The 21,083-nt window shown below is 46.6% G+C and overlaps 2 protein-coding genes across 2 annotated transcripts; one reads left to right on the top strand and one right to left on the bottom strand.

The window, feature by feature from the left end:
* Positions 1-119: 119 nt before the first annotated feature.
* dnajc11b (DnaJ (Hsp40) homolog, subfamily C, member 11b) lies at positions 120-8,977 on the top strand (the record flags this gene model as incomplete). Its single annotated transcript, XM_080001111.1, is given in 17 exon segments — positions 120-125; positions 544-597; positions 599-674; positions 765-838; positions 945-1,046; positions 1,251-1,379; positions 1,471-1,593; positions 1,703-1,776; positions 1,987-2,176; positions 3,432-3,517; positions 3,918-4,034; positions 4,125-4,280; positions 5,138-5,207; positions 5,447-5,504; positions 6,366-6,508; positions 6,586-6,715; positions 7,235-8,977. Coding segments are annotated over 17 exon segments (1,614 nt in total). The 3' UTR covers positions 7,261-8,977.
* A 160-nt stretch (positions 8,978-9,137) lies between these two features.
* On the bottom strand, positions 9,138-17,417 carry phf13 (PHD finger protein 13; the record flags this gene model as incomplete). Its single annotated transcript, XM_080000334.1, has 5 exons — positions 9,138-12,057; positions 14,246-14,672; positions 14,951-15,130; positions 16,487-16,588; positions 17,373-17,417. The coding sequence occupies 5 exons, from the start codon at positions 17,415-17,417 to the stop codon at positions 11,825-11,827; spliced, it is 987 nt and encodes a 328-aa protein (XP_079856460.1). The 3' UTR covers positions 9,138-11,824.
* Between the last annotated feature and the right edge of the window lie 3,666 nt (positions 17,418-21,083).

Here is a 21,083-nt window from a genome sequence, read left to right as displayed (position 1 = left end):
ACAGCAGGGCTGGGCGATATGTCGTTATGAAATCGATATCGCAATACGAGACTGGCTGTCGCCCGGAGGTTCGATTATCGTAGCGTCGCGATATGGTTGCGTGTTTAATTTAAGGCCACATGACAGTAAAGCCATGCAACTTTTTTAACTTAATGGACTGTGCTCTTCATATCCAATGCCTCTTGACTGCTGAACATAATATCCCCATTACTAATGGTTGTTTCTCGAATGTTTGTCGACGACAAAAGTCATCCCCAAAATATCACAAATAATTGATTTTGTCGGTATGGTCTGCGGACGGACTGCGTTAAATGGTAAATTGTCATCGTGCGCGTAGTTTGACCGAGTTTAGCCACCACATGCTGGGACAGAATGTAAAATACCGCCACTTCGGTTTCACTCCTGCTCTTAAACGGCGAGGAAGTCCCGTCTCCCTCGGCGACTGAAAGGGTTCTAAGCGCCTGTAGCGTTGGGTTTGATGAGGTAACCGATCCGGTAGATTGAGGAGCCTGCCTTCAGTCGGACTGCAACCCCCTTTCACAGGCGACCCAGGAGGAGCTGAAGGCATCTTACCGGAGGCTGTGCATGCTCTACCACCCCCGACAAGCATCGAGACCCTGAGCTGAAACGACAGGCGGAGCAGCTCTTCAACCAGGTCCACCAAGCCTACGAGGGTACGGGTAACCACGCTTGCACGCACAGATACATAAATAGACGGAAACATATCGATTTTTGCCCTCAATTTTATTTTTCTCTCTCCTTAGTATTAAGTGATCCGCAGTCGAGGGCCATTTATGACATCTTTGGGAAGAAAGGCCTGGAGGTGGAGGGCTGGGAGGTATGCACGGTGTACTACACAAACTCACAAACGGTCATCGGGTTAGTTTATCCCTCCCGACTCTTTGTAAACAGCTTATAACCCTGCGGTGACGTCTGATGTGTAGGTGGTGGAAAGGAAGAGAACGCCAGCAGAAATCCGTGAGGAGTACGAGAGGCTGCAGCAAGAGAGAGAAGAGAGACGACTGCAGCAAAGAACCAACCCAAAGGTGTCTCACACACACACACACACACACACACACACACACACATACACACACACACACACATGCACACATCAAATGTAGACGAAATGGTTTGAAAACTGTTGTCCGGTGATTTTGTATAACAACATTTTACACAACAACACTTACTTTTATGCTGCTCTTAGCTGTTAATTGACTGTATAACCAGTTCCGCTCTTTTTTATTTAGGGCACCATCAGTGTCGGCGTGGATGCCACCGACCTGTTTGATCGCTATGAGGAAGACTTTGAGGAGATGCCGGGGGGAGGCTTCCCTCACATTGAGATCAACAAGATGCACATCTCTCAATCCATCGAAGTACACCTCGCTCCCGCCCGCAACCTACGGATCCCACGCTTTTTTCGGGTTTGGGTTTTCGCAGCCGTAAAGCTTCCCTTTCTGTGTTCAGGCTCCGCTGACAAACAAAGACACGGCAGTGCTTTCCGGCTCTCTGTCCACACACAACGGCAACGGAGGGGGCAACATCAACATGACCGTACGCAGGGTCACGTCCGCTAAGGGCTGGGGAGAGGTACCGACACACATGTAAACGGTCGCTGCAATGAAGTGCGTCTGGTGTGGTATTACATTCACCTCGCACGCCGCCACGTGTCTGTATGTATTTGTTGATGGCTCTGTAGGTGGAGGTGGGTGCAGGAGACACACTGGGGCCGCTCTTTGGACTAAAGATGTTTCGTAACTTGACGCCGCGGTGGTAAGACCTACTTGGCATGATGAAGGCGCAGATCATATGGCCAGGATTGGTGTTTTTACTACCACAAGCTAATTTCCATCTCTCTCTGGCTCTCGTGCTTTCCTCCCCATCCCCTGTCTCTCGCACACACTCTCCTCCCCGTTGAAATCTGACCCCATCCCCCCGTGTCTATGCTGCCCGCTCTCTGTCACTTCTCGTACCTCCGTCCAGCTTCCTGACGGCCCAGTGCGGCATGCAGTTCTCTCCCCGGGGCTTGCGGCCCAGCTGCTCTCTGATGATGGCCCGTCACCTGGACCAGAACACCATGGGCTACTTGCAGTGGCGCTGGGGACCCAACAGTGCCATGACAACCAGCATGGTCCGCGACACCAAGACCAGCCACTGTACTCTGGCTCTGCAGGTAGAGTAAAACCTAGAGGATGGGTTTGGGCCCTAAAACACTGACTTGCATAAATTAAGAGTTGTACAGACCAAATTTACACATTTTCAGCTGAATGGTACAACTGTTGTAACCTTATATAAAGAAATAAGACATATAATGCTATATAATATGCCATATAATAATATAGTAAAAACACCCAGAATTATTCAAAAGTAGACAATGATAATAACAAAAAATACTGGTAAGCATATTACCACTGACGATCTGTTTCCTATCTGTGAAAAACTATTAAAGCAGAGTGTAAATTAAACCTGTTCACTACAGAGTCAGTAATTCAAGTCTTTCATATCTAAATTTGATAATCGCTCCACCTGCTGAACACTTTGAATTTGGGGCAAATTATTGTTGAAAGGCCCATTGTCTGAATCAGATATGAGTAATCCTTAAGATCAGACCGTGTTCCTGAATTTCCAGCTCTGCACTTTTCTCTTCCCGGGCGAAGAATCAAACGTAAATGTCAAACGACGTCTGTTGCTGTTCTGCATAATTAATGTTATTATTAGTCATATTGTGAGCACATTAATAATTGACCGCCCGTTTTATTACCACTAAACGCAGAGAGGGGGAGATGAAGGGCAAATTAGGGAAGGGGGACCCAGGGTTTTACAAGCTTGTCCGTCAAAAAGCAAAGTGGTAAATTGAAGAACTGGGATTCAGATGAAGCACTTGTAATGAATCATCTGACCGTGTTCGTGTTTTGGGTGCTGGTGGTTTTTATCTTGTTTGTTTTGTTCGACCGTCTTGCTCTCTTCGCTCTTTATAATTCACAAGTTTGTGCAGGCGAGTGAGCGCATAAGAAAACGTCAGGGAGGAAATCTTTGAAGTGAATACATCGCAGCATATCAATTTAAGCAATTCCTTTGACATCAGAGCCGCGGTTTCTCATTTTTCTCCCTAATGTTGGAAGGCGCGGGTCGCAGTTTCCGTGGATGCGCGCACACATTTTTCCATCCAGTTTGTTTTCCTATAAATCCTGATATTTGCGTAGAATTTGACGCACCTTTATAAACCGGGCCCCAGGTGTGGCGCTCAGTGGCTCGCAATTTCCTTTCAGAGCGGAAACCGGCCGCCAGACGGTCGATGTCGCTGACTTCCTGTCGTGTCATATTACTGATGCTCATTTCACCCGAAGTTGGAACAAATTGAAACTCACTCTGTGCAGCCGGAAGGTACGTGAGGTTTTGTTTTCTGCTGTTGCTCTTCATCCCTGCAGCTGGGCGTGCCGCAATCCTACCTGATGATGAGCTACCAGTACAAATTCCAGGATGAGGAGCAGACCAAGGTCAAAGGCTCTCTCAAGTACGTCTGTGTTGAGTTCAGTCCCTTAGAGCTCGGTCCGGAGCCCGAGTCATCCGCACTCACCTGTCTGTCAGTATAAGTTGGAAAGATAAAACAATCCAAATCTATTCCAATCGTCACGTACCGTAGCTGGCGGAATGACCTCATCGACGACGCGATGAGAGATGTGAGTTGTGAGTTCCTGTACATTTGGGCGTGTGTTATAAAGGTGACCGTCAAAGCTTTTGAATCTTTAAGTGTCTGTTCATAATGTCACACTTCATTCCTTTGATTCAGGGATTCAACTCGCTGCACTACAATGCTCGCATTGTTCTCAGCGTCTTAACGGGCTGTGATGTATTCTGTCTACGTCTGCCACCGACTCACCCCTCCCTACCTCCCCTCCCTCCCCTCCCTGCAGGACAGGCTGGTTCGGCACAGTGGTGGAGTACGGAGCGGAGAGGAAAATCAGCCGACACAGCGTCCTGTCAGCCACCGTCAGCATCGGCGTCCCTCAGGGTGTGACACTCAAGATCAGGTACAATGCAGCTCAAAGCCCGGAGTCCCCACCGCCCGTGTCTGGCTCCGTGAATTCATATCTTTGTGTGTGTGTGTGTTTCCCCCGCAGGTTGTCGCGGGCCAGCCAGACGTACCTGTTCCCGGTGCATTTGACAGACCAGTTACTGCCCAGCGCAGTGTTCTATGCCACTGTGGGGCCTCTGCTGCTCTACATGGCCGTCCACAGACTCATCATCATCCCATACACACGTTCACAGAAGGAGCAGTAAGATATTGAACATGTCACATGTTTGTGCAGTCGTAGCCATCTTCATCTTGTTTTTTTGCATCGTTGTATTTTAAAGTGTCTTTGAGTGCCCTGAAAAGCGCTATAGAAATAAAATGTTTATTATTATTATTATTACTATTATTATTAGTAGTAGTAGTAATATTATTATTATTATTATTATTATTATTATTATTATTATTAGTAATTATTAGTTCTTTCTCTTTCTTTCTTTCTTTCTAGTATTATTAGTTGGACTAGAGAAAGCGCTGTTTGGGACAGATTTGGCAGAGCTTCACAGTTATTACATAATCGTCTGATCGCTAACAGCTTGGAAAATCGTTAGAATCGTTCAAATCTCCGTTACGTCTACATTCACATGTTTCCAATCACATTCAAAGGAAATTTTAAATTAGAATTAAAAATGTTGTAATGAACAAAACGTGATTAAGTGTTTTGCAGTTGGTTTGAATTTTTATGTCCCAATGTTCAGTGCCAGCTAGAATGTCCTGATTGTGACAGCCCTAGCGGTTAACAGTGTTTTGGAATTTGTCTTAATAATCGGAGCATCCTGTAATTAAACAGAATAATTTCACGGCCTAGCCCCGCCGTTTCCATTTCAGCGTTTTTGGAAGAATTCTGAATGGTAACATCACAATCACGTTTGCCTGCTGCCGCCAGATTTTTTCTTCCAGACGCCCGAGTGAGACTGGTATAAGTACCAGAGGATCAGGATGGATAATGTTGTGATGATTTTGGTAACCCGTGCTCATTTTGGTAACCGGTTTTGAGGCTCACACAGTGTGACGGGCAGGGCGGTGCGGTGGCTCATTTCTGTCCCCCTGTCCCTGTCTCAGAGAGTTGGAGCTTCAGAGGAAAAGCTCGGCAACTGACATCGCCAAGAAGAAACAGGAGGCAGAGTCGGCTGTAAGTGCAGACTCTCTCTCTCTCATTACTAATATTTATTACTAGTATTTATTCATTTATTGCTTTGTTCATTCGTCTTCTAGTTTTTTTATGCTTATGCAACTGATATCAGTAGATACCTTTCTCTCACACACACACACACACACACAGTCTGGGATCCCCAGTCACATACCCAGGTTTGTCTTGTCTCAGGCTTTCCATCACAGTTCTTAGTGCTAACCCTCCTCCTTCTCCTGCAGCTTTTGCTGATGCAGGAGTGTGTGAGGAGAATCATAGAAGCAGAAGAATCCAAGATGGGTAAGGAAACACACACACACACACACACACACACAAACATTAGAGTTGTGAACTCATAACAGTTTCCAGTCCAAAAAAAAATGCAGTGGGACAGGTGAAAAATGAAATGTGTTTGCCATGTGGCTGTTTTTATTACCATAACGTAGCTGGAGGATTCTGTCTGCCCGGTGATGAAAGCCTCTGTGCCGCTGTTTGTGTACTTTTCAAATGGGCGTTGCACGGCGCCAGAGAGCACACTGCCGTAAAAAAGGATGTTTTGGAGGATTCAGTGCACTATTGAATTTCTGTTGGATGGTTAAAGAGCGGCTGTTAAGATGAATTCCTCCCGTACAGTCTGAAGCACGGCAGAATTAATGGCCGATGTCAATCTCGTAGCTAGATCATCGCCTGTCTGTTATGGTAAGAATAAATAGTTGTGACATCGGAGTTGGACATTTTCCCCTCCATCAAAACTAGCGCCGGGGCGACCATGACATTTTAGTTTTACTATGAATTGTCATGCAAATAATTTTGATGAACAATTTGTCCCTAACTTGTATTAATACCCTTTATTGTCATTGGTAGGGATAACCCAAACCATAAAAATAACAAAAACGAGAAGAGAAAAACAAAAAAAAAGAGAACCAATACAAAAAAACGAACCCAAGCGCTATTCCAACATTGGAATATTTCAATAAATAAGGTTGATAGTTCATTTGAGGGGAAACGCACCCCATTTATATTCTATTTATCGCAAAATTTCCAACATTGGTTTGGAATTCCCCTTCCACTTGGGTGGAAACGTATGATCGTGGAATTAAGCGGCTTCACCAAAACTGTTACAACTGACGGTGACGGTGGTGTTTCCACCTCGTTGTCCAGGTCTGATCATCTTGAACGCCTGGTACGGCAAGTTTGTGACGGACACCAGCCAGAAGCAGGAGAGGGCGCAGGTCATCGACGTCACCGTGCCGCTGCAGTGTCTGGTCAAGGACTCCAAGCTCATCCTCACAGAGGCTTCCAAGGTCGGTGAGGGGGCGTGCGGGGGGGGCGGCGGGCGTTGCCGGCGGCCCCTCACGGCCTTTTGTTTCCGTGCGCGCAGGCAGGACTGCCGGGATTCTACGACCCCTGCGTCGGGGAGGAGAAGAGTCTCAAGCTGCTGTACCAGTTCCGAGGCGTCATGCACCAGGTTCTGTCCGGGGACACGGAGCCTCTGAGGATACCCAAACAATGTGAGTGACGCTGCCGGCTTTTTGGCCCCAAATCGGTGTCCGTCACAATTGTCTTTGTAAAATGTCCCGGTAACGTCTGGATTTTTTTTTTTGACTCCTTGGCGTGAACGCATGCAAACTCTTGTCTTAAAGGATGTTTCCGGTATTTTTCAACCAAAACCTTCCTTTTGGATGATTGGCAGCCCCCTCCCCCCCGAGTGATTGCCACCCGAATCTTTAAATCGATTCAGTATTGAGAGAATATCTGCCGCGGGGCAACGGGGCAATCGCGACCATGCTCTTCGGCGAGGCGGTCATTTCCCCGGTGTACGCGGCCTGCAGCTGTTCTCTCCATCCATTGATCCATTTAAACGATTTTGATGCCAATCATTCTGGTTGACTGGCAATGATCTAAAAATAAAACTGAGACAAAAAAAAACCCCAACAAAAAAAAAACAAAAAAACGCTGGGGTTTTCCTTTTACATGGCAGCGACAGGCTGGTCACAGCTTCCACGCTTCCTCCGTCTTTGTCTTCACAGCTCACAGACTGAACTCGGAGCCCTAGGAGCTTCAGCTGGATCTCCAGGGGGAAGGCGAAGACGCAGCAAAACAGACTTTCTGTAAACAGAGGGATTTTGGAGGGAAGCAGGCCGGTAAAAACAAAACAAACGAAACAAAAAAAAAAATGAAAAAAAACCCCACCCCACACCCCACTCCCCCCCCTTCTCCCATAGTCTTATCTGCCCTTCACCTCCTCCACGTTTCCCTTTCCTTCGAGCCATCTCCCATTCCGAGGAGGATCTGGGAGTCAGCTCAGGGATTTCTTTTTGGAACGTTTTTGGACCTAAGTCCCTCCAGTCGTCTGCAACCACCGGGGCTGGCCGGGCCGCCCGCCTGCCGAGAAACACTCGTGCGGGTCCACAGCGTTAGTCCTCCGTTATCATCCCGCAAAGGGACCGAATCTCACTCAATGTGGCGACCGTTTCAGAGGCAAAGACAAAAGAGTTCACGAGGCTCAGTTTAGAGATGGGCGTTTAAACGGCGTTTGGTATTCCCTCAAAAATTGCAGTATTTATGCCGCTGTATGCATATCACTACATTTTAATGATCCTATTCTAAAGCACACTAGGGGGTTAAAGGTTGTTTGTTCGAAGTATGCATGGTAGTGTCTGTAAGATCCTCCACGCTGCCAGTTGGCGTCCTGACTGCTGCGGATTTAGAAAGTTATAGAAATCTCGTGTTTTTATTTGGTTTTGTTGTCTCGGAATAGTTTATTATTTTAAACTTCTCTGCCGGGCACAGACCGGCGTCCTAAACCCGGGATGTCGGTCTGCGGCGGGGGAAAGTGAAGGACAAAGGGCAAGGACCGAATCGCGATGCCTGTATTTGCTGCTAAAATCACTTGTACTGACATGAGCCACATTGGGACCATTTTACTAATTATATTGCACATACTGTATACGCTGTGTTCATTTTATTTGTTTTCCCCATGTGAACCAGTTAGAATGTAGAATGTCATGTGCCATCCCTCTACTTTGGCTCCAGTGGTTGACTGTCCATTTTATTATTTGTATATTTGACGTGAATTATTTTGAGTTATGAAGTAATGTGCATTTGTTGCTGTTTCTCTGCACCTCACTAGAATTTTACTTTTTTTGTTTGTTTGTTAACGAGTTACACCCACTGTTGTCTATATTGTACATTTTTACGTATTTTCCCAATCAACTCCTGGAACACCTGTTGCCATGTCCACACACCAGATGCCAGACTTGTAGGTAACTGCAGAATGGAGCTCCTGTCTACATTATATGTGACGTAGTAACCAAAGTCATGTTTTATGTACAATAGTTTAGAAAGACATTTAAAATGAAGTACTAGTTTTGCTGGACTCGATACAATTGGGAGGACACAAAGACGGTGTGTGTCCCCCCCACCCCCCCAAATAGGGTCATGTCACGGTTAAGCCCTTTGAAGATGTATTGTGAAGAATCCAACAGGATCCTCCTCCGTCGGCTCGAGGCTCCGCCCGCCGGCCGACGTGGGGCTCGCTCCACTCCAGCGTCCCTCCCTGCTGATGCAGATTGTGGAAGTTGTCTGATCTGATGTGCCGTCAGGTGTTTCGAACCCTCGCATCCCCCCCAGAGGCCGACGGAAGCGCCGCTCGCCGCCTTCGCCATTCCTGCCCCGCAAACCAAATTGACCCCACTGTGTTGAGTGACGGGGGGGGGCTTTCTCTGTGCTTTCTCACCCGGATGTGTATCGCAATAAAGGTTTGCCAATCAGCGAGGTGCCGTGTTTTTGAGTTGAAAATTGATGTCAGAGAGTCGCGACCAAACACAAAACGCATTTAAAAGTAATGGATTAAAATTGCAGCTCTTTATTTACAGTAGTTTACAATAGTTTCACAGAAACAGTTTGCACCACAGTACAGATAACGCTTTTCCAATAAAGGGGGGGGGGGGGCAGGGCAGCCCAGGATCAGAACGAACGGGGAGATCTGCGTCACAAAGAGCATCGGTACATTAATCACACTGACGTCTTGAGACACACACATCAACGGAGGATTGGTGCCCCACGGAGCAGGCGTCGAAAGCTCCCCCTCAAGGCGTGTTTCAAGGTGAACAAACGTAATTAGAACCTCTGCGTCGGACTCCGAGGGCGTCTCCACGCTGGGAAAAGAACGGGCAGATTGCGGAGCCTTTCCTCAAACGACGAGAAACAACAGTGCAGAAATAAGTCCAACCGCTTAAATCTTGGTGAGTCCTCCGTTGGGCGTCAGATTGCTCCCTGTTCCCGCTGTCCATTCTGCATCGTGAAACCCCATATTTGACAGGCCTCCGATGAGCGAGGCTGCGGTCACCTCCATGTGATCTATGGCTTTATATCTTGACATAAACAACAACAAACAGACCGACCCAAACGAGCGGAGCAACTGACGGAGCACGAATTTGAATTAAAAATTTTTTAAAAAAATTTAAAAAAGCAAAAAAAGGACTTGGAACTGTGACTCCAAAATCGACCGAACTGTTAGGAACAAAGTGCCACGGAAAAATAAAAATTTTAATAACTTTCCCATTGAACTGGCTGAACACGTTTACACGGCCGTGTGTTAAATGGGGATTATTAGGCAAAAGTATTCTGTTCTGAGCCTGTCCTACCAACACACACACACACACACACACACACACACACACGATTCTCCATGACCACTAGGGCTGTGCAAGTACAAACAATTCCAATCATGGGTAGTTTTACATCATTTAAATATCAAAGGGACGTTGCAGCGTGTTATCAGACCCAAAACAGAAAAGTCAGAAAAATGCTACTTGATGAATCCAAGGAGTAACTGAATACAAAAATAAATAATATAGTGAGTAAAGAAAGTAATTATTATTATTATTATTTTTTTTAAATCAATTTACTTTTTTCAATTCAATTGATTTATACATAAAAAAAATTATTTCACTCCATTCATCACTTACTGGTTATTTATATGTTTTACCTTTTCTCGGTACTAGCTCCTATTTGATTATTTCGACTATTTCCCCCTTTTTCCTTTGGAACATTTTTCAGCGGATATGATAAGAGAGGCATGTCTAAAATGTCTAGAGTAAACTATATTCTGAGTTGGAGCCGACAAAAAAAAAAAAAAAAAAAAAAAAAGTTGTTTGAATGTTAGTTGAGTCAAGGCTGAGTCATATAAGCCCCCAGAAAAGTAGATGTGATGGGAGTTTAAAAGTCATGAAACCATTTCAATTATTTTGCTCACTTATTTATTTTTGTATTCAATTATAATTTTGGTTCATCAGATACTCTCTATTAGTGACATTTGGTACAGATTACAATGTGTATCACAATGTGATCTTAATTTCGCTAATATACAACACAAGTGAAAGACAAACGCTAATAAACGCTATCCAACTAGCGCCCAGCCCTACTGAGCACCATTCCAGCCAACGGTGTGTATACCCTTTCCTTCTCTAATGGTTAAGTTTGGTGCTTCATAATTGGACAGCAAAACATTACAAGTCCACGTCTATAAATAAACTTCGCTCTAAACGCAAACGGAAACAAATAAGGAATAACATCACTGTGCAGTCCTGTGCGGAAACATGGCAAACGAAGCTGATCTGAGATGTCGGGGGGGGAGAATCTCCCTTTATGCAAAACGGGTCAGCCGTCATCAATGCGATAACTAAAAATAGTAAAATTCTTAACTGTGAAATAGCTTTATAATTGTGAAATAAATCCCCCCCCCCCCCCGCCGGAAAAGGATAACAATGAAAATAAAAGTTGAGCGAGAACAGGCATTAAATGTTATTAACAGTGGATCAACAGTGAGTGTGAGAGCTCCAGTACTCGACGGGCGACGGCTAAATTCACAGGCGAGACAAGAGGCGGGGGAGCAGCTGGTGAAAGCGAAAAAAAGAGGGGGGACAGACGCCGACTCGGGCCCCGTGGACGTAGAGCCCCACGGACGTTCTTAACAGTCTCGCGGGGTGAAGGTAAAGCGGAGCAACGTGGAAGAGTCCGACGGCCGGTCCTTTGTTCTCGAAAGGCGACGCCTCAGTTTAGTAGCACCACCCGAAAGCACTGGAGAGATCAGAGCTTGTTCTAATATTCAAAACAGTGAATTCCATATCGTCTGTAGACGCTGCTAATCGCATAGATAGACTGAAAAAGCCGTGCCTTTCCCTTAGGAAAGGTTAAAAAATAAAAAATAAAAGAAAAAGTGCAAAACCTCTGGCCTCAAAAATCCCAGCATGCACTGTAGTGGGTGGCAGTTTTTTAGGGCATCGTTGTGTATGGCAGTTGAAATGTTCCAGTGTTCACGTGAGACGTCGGCGCCCTTCGGCGGACGTCCGTTCTGTGATTGCCTTACGCAGGATCTGCAGGGGGCAGAGACCGACCTTGATAAATCTAAAATAGCACTCGAAAAAATTGCCGCCGGGCGTGGGCTCCGGCGGGCGGGTCCACCGAAGTGTTAATAGAAAAATGTGGGTCCAGGGCCGGGTCAGACCACAGGGACGCGAGAGCTGGGATGGGATGGGATGGGATGGGGGGGTCAGGTGGGGCTAAAAAGGGACGGGGTCTGAGTTCGGGGTCCAACCTGCAGAGGGGGAGGGGGGTCAATCCAGCAGGTGTTTGCGGGGGCCCATGCGCGAGCGGTGGGAGCGCCGGGCGTCCTGGCCGCCGCTCGTCTCCCGGCAGCTCTGGCACACGTACGTCTCCGGGACGTGGCTCTTGCGGATCTTGGCGCACGACAGGTGGATCCAGGTGTTGCACTGGTTACACTCGATCATGGCGCGACCCGCGAAGGGCTTCATGCAGAAGCAGGTGACCAGGTCCCACGAGTCGTCGTCTGCCCGGACGGGAGGAGGAGGAGGAGAAAGAAAAAAAAAAAAAGGAATAAAGCAACCGTTTGACTGGTATTCAAACCACTTGTAGGATACGAAACCGCTTTGGATTTGCCAAATCCGGCAGTACTCAAAACAACGGTAATCTGCAGAGATGGGGTTGGTGCGTGTGGAACGGCGAGACACCTCAAAAGAGGGTTCAAACGCGACACGTCTCACAGAGTGCATCCAGATCACATATAAATATTATTTTAAAATGTTTTACTGGTGAAAGTTACAGGAAGACATGGACTATAAACAAAATAATCATTTCTAATTTGACATCATTGACTGTCTTCCATGCTTTGTTCAAGGGCAAAAACTTTTCAGTTGCTTTGCAAGCCGCGTGCGAGGGGGAAGGACGGTCCATTAAACATATCGGAGATTTATTTTGTGCGTGTCCGATTATTATTTATTATTTCTAGTGTTGCACCCGACTCAGGATTCTGTCAGTCGAATCGGATTTGGCTGTTCAACGCGAATATGAATGAGGGCAGTGAGAGCTGTGTCTGCGTCCGTGTACCATTCACACATAGAAAAATATATTCCTGATCCCCCTTGCTTATAATTCCCCATTGAAATGTTATCCCTGTGCATTTTGTAAGCTTATATCTGTTTTATCCAGTTATTGTTATGCACACTGGCTAAAAAATTAATAAATCAAAAAGTGCCGCCGCCTTTGGACTTTGAGCCCCAAAGGACTTCCGGAGAAGCGTAATACCCCGGGCAATAACACGTTGCTTTTCCAACCATCATCACGGCCCTAGATAATATCCATATCTTATCATATCACGGTATTCGCTATACAGAAGCAAGATGTGCTGCTATTTTAACAGAATATTCTATGCCAAGAGTCTCTGTACGATATTTGACTCAGAAGAGTCAGACATACAGAATTTCATTCAAAATAAAGTCATGAAAAGTCAATATATTTGTGACCTGAATGGAAAATATGGAGGCTGGATGGCGGCAATAACGGGCTACAAGTGCTTGGGAACGCTATGAATCAAAGCATGCAATCTACCTACTTTAAATGAACATACGTCATAAGTCATGATACTAGTGTGGACGGACCACAGCAGCATTATATAAATAATTATAAACAACAAAAACAAATAAATAATAAACTGCGTGATATTTAAGCCCGGTCGGGATATAGAGTCTACCCGTCACAAAAGTGCAGAATTTGTTATTGACAACTGACAGCTTTTACACAAAAACATCCAGTTTTTACTAAATTAAGTCCCAGAGCAACAGGGAGACGGTGTGACGCGGCACAGGACACACAGGCAGGCACTTGCGAGGGGCGGGGGGGAAGGGGGCTCAGGGTGCCCGAGCACTTGATGTCCATGGTGGCCTTTTTTATGTGCCGCAAATTTAGATTTTTTTGTAAACGTGAATGGGCATGGAGGTAGCGGATTTCCGCGATGAGGACAGCCGCCATGCTGCGCATGGGGACGCCTGTGACCTGCGCTCCGCTGAGCGTCCCCCTGCCGCTGCGTTCTCTTATTGAACCGAAACTAAAAATAACCGTGTTATATTTCGAAATTTAGTTTCATACAAGTTAGGAAACACACAAAAATAAATAGATCTAAGATAAAAACCCTGGAAATCACCATGGGAACACTCACACAGTGCAGCGCAGTCTGGGGGAGAAAAAGAAAAACCTCCACTGGAATTCTCTGAGTTAAGTTTACGTTTTGCCTCAAATGCAAAAGTATGTCCAAACAGCACTCCTGCTGTTTTGGAGGCTGGAGGCTCTGCACTCGCCATCTTTAATGAGCTAACCACACAACAAATGAATGAGACAGTGGAGACAGTGAGTGAGTGAGGGGAGGTGGGGCTATGTGGGCACTGCAGCGATGGGTGTGACTCGCTGTCGGAGAGAAGAGAGAGGGAGAAAGCAGCTGCTACCGGTATATCCATAGTGCAGAAAATGAGTATTGAAACAGTTTCAAATATTCAGTATCGGTATGGATAGGAAAAGCTATATTTTTGAAACACTAGTCTGCAGAGATTTGGTGTTTATTGGCCTCGTGAGCGCAGGCATCAGCCGATGCCGATTATCTCAAAATAAGCAAATATCGGCCCGATCAATGGGTCGACCACTACACAGCAGTGTTGTTTAGACTGTCACTGACTTATCAGCCTTACCAGAGTCCACCATGATGTCCTCGTCGTCCCCCGATCCGTCTTCGTCTCGAAACACCACCTGCTTGCCCTGGCGGAACACCGTCCTGTTCCCAGAGAACCCCTCCACCTTCTCCACCTTCACCACGCCTTCTTGGAGCTCCTGGCCGCCCCAGGACAGCCGCTCCTCCTTGGGCTCCTGCTTGCAGGGGCCGGGGCTGGGCAGGCGATGGGCGTCGGGCGGAGGCAGCGGAATGGAGATCTCGTCGTCGGGCTCCTCTTTGATTCGATGTGCGGCGAAAGGCATCGGGCACTGGAGCTCCGGGGCCGGCGGTTGGGCGCCCACACCGCCCAGATCGCCGGCCTGGTTCTCCCTCTCCTTCCTCCTCCTCTTCTTCTTTAGTTTGTCGGCTTTCCTGCGGTCCTCCGGGTGAAGGGCGGCGATGGTGTGCTGCGGTGAAACAATGTGCCGTATGTATGTAAGACGAAAAACTGAATGCTTATAAGGTCAGTTTCTAAAAAGATTGTGATTATAACGTCATCTGAATGATGTTTTTCTGTAGTTTGAAACCTGACATGTGAATGTCCGGCGCAACACAGCAGTTACAACAACTGGTGGCAACAACGGAGGAAGTGAAACTGTGATTGCAGAAAAAGAGCGGAAGACATTGCGGGTGAGAGGAGATGGAGGGCAGAAGGAAAGACACCCGACACATCACGTGAACCTACCTCTTTCCTCGTAAGGCTCGACAGCGGACACCCTGGTTGCGGGCGTTTTCTGCTTCTGTCGTGGGGGGCTTTGGGAGGCCGCTGGGGGCAGGCGGAGGGGGGTCCGGGGGTCCAGCCATCACTGTCGGCCGTGCTGCCGGTGCTGTTGGGGGGGCTGGAGCTGCTGCGTGGCAGCGAGTCCTGTTGAGCGACATTGGTAGAGAATGAAGACAAAACCGCAGGGAAGAGGCAATGTCATCCACTAGACCTGTGACAATTCTAACATCCCTCACAAGTTAAACCCCATTTAGAGAAGGCGTGTAAAAAAAACCCACTGATGGTAGAAATATGCTGCTTATTATTTGGGATAAACGCCTTCCTAGAGCAAGCAGTCAAATGCTGATGCCATCATTAAGTTTTCTTTTTGCGTTTCTTTTTTTGCTGCTGTGACACCGGAATTTCTCCGCGGGGTTTCACATTACAGGCATCGCTCTATTAATGTCCCCGACAGCTTCCTGTTCATCTGGTCACGTCAGGGCTCCCGTCCACCTGCTCTAGCATGACGGTCACAGTGAAGCAGCACCTGAGAGCCTAAAATGAGACATCTATGACGGGAGGATAGAGGCACCAGGCCCTCTTACCCTAGGACAAAGAGGGCTGTGTTAGGGGGGGGAATCCCTCCAGGAGGGACAGACGTAGGGCAGAGCTGCTGCCCAAAAGTCTGTGGATTAAAGAAAGGCACGGCATCACCACACGCCGGACAGCGCGCCATGCAGCATTCACCGTTACACCCCGACACACCTGCAGCCTCAGCTACTTTGGGGGAGATGCATCTCACTCATGCAAAATGTGACTGGAAACCATGTCAATCAACTTTTTGTCTGACAGAGCCCGACAACTTAAGCCAAAAATGGTGAGTCTATTGTAATATGGATTACACGTATACAATAACATACACAATTCAGCAACCATTTTGTCAGTCTTGGCAACCAACAGCTGATGCACGGCTGCCAACATGGCAACCACTTTCAAAAGTTAAGTGTCGGGCCTTGTCTGATCGTGAAACCCATCAAGAGTTTCACAAGTATCTTTATTTAAATGGCCAGAAACAGCCTAATCTGCGCCCTCCAAGGGCCAAATAAGGACAAAAACGTTCATAGTTCAGTCGGTCCAACTTGGTAAGTCAGAGGCGTTTGACAACAGCATAACTCAGCCGAAACAGATCAGTGGAGGGCCTTTAAATATAGCTCTTTTCAGCCACCGCGGCTCCTCAAAGCGATTTTCAAGTAATGCCTCTCATTTGCCCACTCACACAGCCGCTCGTCGGGAGCAGTTTGGGGGGTTAGGTGTCTTGCTCAAGGGCCACAACGCAATCAGCGGGAGCCGGGGGAATAGTGAGTCAGGACCGGGACGAATATTCACACTCTGACTATCTTGTTTCTCCTGCAATGGATGCCTGGTGTGTCGGGCGGTGTCGCGGAATCGCTGTTCCCACAACTCCAGTTCCATCCGCTCCATTCGCTTCTCACGCTCCCCCCAAACGGGACCCTGTCTCACCTCCTGGGGGTACGGGATGTAGCCGGCGTAAGCCAAGACGAATGTGCAGAACTTGTTAAAATCCTCCACCGTCCTCCTCCTCCTGTACGGCGGACCGAAATCCTGCCAGAATGAGATATGATGTCAGACCAATGGCATGGAACACACACACACACACACACACACACACACACACACACACACACACACACACACTTATAGGTGGTTTACCTGTACCTTTAAAACCAAGATAGAGTATAGAATTTTTGTAAATCACTCATAAAATGCTTGATAACAGCATTAAAGTTGGATTATGGGGACACTAAATGTGTCCTGACAATCAGTGTCCTATTATGGTGGGGTATAATGAGTGTCACATCATTCAGGTATTGTCTGCACACACACACACACACACACCCACACACAGTATAACCAAGCACCAGATTAGTGTTAAACGTTCATCATGTAGCATGATGAATATCAGCATATTCTTGTTAAGACTATTTACGTTTTTTTCCCCCCCGATTTTATTACAACAAATGTTCTTCGTTTACTGTAGAAAAGTGCTGACCCCAAAATGCATTCACGTCTTTAGTGCGTTTAGACCGCACGCACACGCACGCACGCACGCACAGGCTAACTAGTATGAACAGCTAACGACAGCTAGGTAGGCTAGAAGACCGGAGCAAAAAGGCGAACGCGTCGCTAAAGTGAATGGAGAAGCGACCGTCTCGAAGGGAACCACTGAACCCGTTTCCAACCCCGTTCAGTTGTCATTCCTGAGAGCGGGTCCCTGAAGCTAACGAGGAGCTAGCGGCGGCTGCTAACGCTACGTCGCGTGGACAGCCGCGTTGTGACGCGACCAGTTGTGGTTCCCGGAGAGCGGACAGCTGCTTGAAACGCTCACCTCCGACTCGAACGCGTGGGACGTGGACGGGGTCGTGTCTCCCATGGCTCCCGCCGACCCTGGGGCTCGAATGCCGGCGTTTAACTCGGAGATCCGCGCAGCTAGTTGTAAACACTGGGTGCCCTGCTAGCCGGGGTGCCCGCTAACCGACACTCGACAACAGTGTTCGCGCAGTTCGCTCAGAGTGTCCCGCGGGCCGATCCCGGAGAATCCCGCACGAAACGCTCATCTACGACGCGGGCCATGAACAAACGGTGCTCCCGGCGTCCGCCGCTCGGCTGCTGGACATCCCGTCGGGTCGGAGCGGCGCCGAGTGGGGCTGGAGACGTTCCCGTGTCTGTCAAACCCCCCTCCTCCGCCGCCTCCCGCTGGGACGCGCGCCCCCTGGCGGCGCAGTGCCGCTGGCTTTAAATGGGAGTTTAAAGTTGGGATCCATCGCGTCTCTGGCCTCGCTTTGAGTCCCGCGTTTGAAACGTTATTCAGAAGCAGAAGCAGAAAGAGACTCGTGGGGAGCCGAATAAAATGGCTGAGACGCCCCCACCACCTCAAATGCAAAAACAAAAACAAAACAATTGATCGATCAGAAGAAGACTTTTGGCCAAAGGCGTTTCGAGAAAATAATTAGACTGTCGTGTGTGTGTGTGTGTGTTTATATTTGATCACAAGACCACATTAGGCTCATGGAAAATACATTTTAGCAGCGCTAAATGGTAGTAACCGCAGGATAATAACTCCAGTCGTTAATGTTTTAATGAAAATGAAGATACTGGTACAATGAAGTGTATCTGCACCAGTCCACACGTGCGTTCCTCCTTGTCCATGTGGAATTACCGAGAAGGACGCAAGTCTGAGGCTTTGACCAAGATCTGAGATTTCTGAGACACACAACGAGTCCTAAACTACTCTCTCCTCTCTCTCTCTCTTTCTCTCTCGGACGTCCTGGCTGTCCTTATAGCGAACAGCTGTCTCAAACCTGGTGAAGAAACCAACGGATCCCTGCGTCCCTAGTCATCCCTGAAGAGGGACGCCTGTACTCTTGCTGACCCGTGGGCCGTCTCTGGTGTTTGCTGGTTCTTTTGGTTCCCTCGTGATCAAGTTGCTGCTGCTGTGACATGACTGACTGAAAATAAAGGAAGCTTAAAAGTCAAAAAAGTCCCCCCCCCCCCCCCCCCCATCTCTCGCGCTCTCTCAGAAGTCCGGGCTACAAAGGGAGCTGTCCTTATAGCCAACAGCTGTCTCAGACCTGGTGAAGACGTCATCAGATCCCTGCGTACCTATTCATCTCTGAAGAGGGACGTCTGTACTCTTACCCACCCGTGATTTTCCGGTGGTTTGTCTCTATTTTTGTTGTTTTTTGGTTCCTTCGTAATCAAGTTTCTGCTGCTGTGACATGACTGACCCAAAATAAAAGAAACCTTAAAAGTCTCTCTCTCTCTCTCATCTCTTTTTCCCTCTCTCTCTCTCCCCCTCTCTCTCATCTCTCTCTCTCATTTCTCTCCCTCTTTCTCGCCCTCCCCCCCCTCTCTCTCATCTCTCTCTCCCCCTCCCTCATCTCTCTTCCTCTCTCTCTCTCTCCCTCCCCCCCTCTCTCTCTCATCTCTCTCCCTCCCCTCCCGCCCCCTCTCTCTCCCTCTCCCCCCCCCCCCTCTCTCTGTAACCCATGCTTGCCTTGGCATTGAATTTCTGATCTTGAATCCTCTGCTTCCATCCTAATTTCAATGCATTTTGAGCCAATGTGAGAAATGTCACATTACATATAATGTGAATTCTGTGTGTTTACATCAGTTGTGTTGCCTGATGTCGACATTTTCATTTTCCAATGTTCACTTTCAATAAAATGTAATTCTTCATCAGTTGATGTGTAATATTAGGCTATTACAACTTACTTACTTACTTACAAATCACTTCTCCTTCTTCTTCTTCTTCTTCCTCTTCTTCTTCTTCTTCTTCATATTATTATAATTATTATAATTGGTAGCATTATTTTTATTGTTATTATTATTTTGTTATTATTATCATTATTGTTATTATTATTGTTATTATTATTTATTATTATAATTGTTATTATTATAATAATTATCATTATTACTTTTATTATTATTATCATTATATTATTGTTATCATTATTATTATTATTATTATTATTATTATTATTATTATTATCACTGCTACTACTCATCTTACGCTGAAATCTTCTGTTCGCTGCTGATGTTTGGTGAGTCCGATCCACTCTGACATTAATGACTGTCACTCTGCTCTACAAATTCCTGCACTTATAAACCATAGACCGAAATTACGTAACCTCCCTGTAACATACAGGAATCTAAACAATTTACTACCGGTTCGGACTCAAACTCTCAGTAACCCGCAAAGCCATGCACCCAGAACAATGAAAATGTCTCTATTAAACGTAAGGTCACTAACTAACAAGTCATTTTTAGTTAATGAGCTTATAAGTACTCATAACCTGGATTTCACTCTACTAACTGAGACCTGGCTGGATAGAAATGGCTCAGTCGCTCTCATTGAGACAGCACCTCCTAATTTCAAGTTCATCCAAACCACTAGAGCTGACCAGAGAGGCGATGGAATAGCTGCTGTCTTCTTTGATATCTATACCTGCAAGAAAATCCTCCTCTGAGAATTCACGTCTTTTGAACACCTTGTTATATCTATAAACTGCAGTGCCCCCGTTTTAATCATCGCTGTCTATCGGCCACCAAAATCTAAATGTGGCTTTCTTGATGAGTTCTCTGAGCTACTGTCCAGGGTCTCCACTGATTATGATTGTGTAATTATCTCAGGTGACTTTAATATTCATGTTGACAATCAAACAGACCCAGATGCTCAACACATCATTAGCCTATTAGAGGCATTTGACCTCACTCAGCACATTTCTGGACCCACCCACAATAATACTCTGGACTTAGTCATATCAAAAGGACTAAATATCACTGTACCCTACGTCATGGATGTTGCTATTTGAGATCACTGTTGCACTTTCTTTGACGTGTCTGCACTTCCTGTACAACAGAGGGGTACCCGAACAATTAAAATACGTATCATTAACAATAATACCATTGAAACCTTTAAGAGAATTGTAAATGAGTAACCGCTGTTCAAGGCATCATCAACCTAGGATCCTGTGAACAACTTCAACTCCAAAATACAAAATATAATTGAAAAGATTGCACCTGTTAAAACTAAAAACATAGAAAAACAAAAAGCCCCCTGGAGAAATGGAGCAGTTATTAGGCAGCTTAAGAGAGAGTGTCGCGAGGCAGAACAAAAATGGAGAACGACAAATCTTCAGGTTCATCATGAAATTTACAAGGATAGACTCAATAGATACAATATAGAAATTAAACAGGCCAGACAGTCTTTCGTCTCTACAATCATTAATGAAAACTTCAACGATAGTAAAGTGCTCTTCTTCACTGTTGACTGTTCACTGTCAGCTGTCATTAAACCACTCCTGAAGAAGAGCAATCTTGATGCAACAGTTATTGCCAACTACAGGCCCAGCAAAATACTTGAAAAAACAGTTTACCTTCAGCTTAACAACTATATAACCTCAAACAGCCTTGTAGACACCTATCAATCTGGTTTTTGACCTCACCATAGCATAGAAACAGCACTTATGAAAGTTCTGAACGATCTGTTCTTCTGCTCCTGGATCTCAGTGCTGCCTTCGACACTGTTGACCATCAG

Source organism: Zeus faber (assembly GCF_960531495.2).
Source record: "Zeus faber genome assembly, chromosome: 5".
NCBI classification, from domain to species: Eukaryota; Metazoa; Chordata; class Actinopteri; order Zeiformes; family Zeidae; genus Zeus; species Zeus faber.
This window is presented reverse-complemented; position numbering and strand designations above follow the sequence as displayed.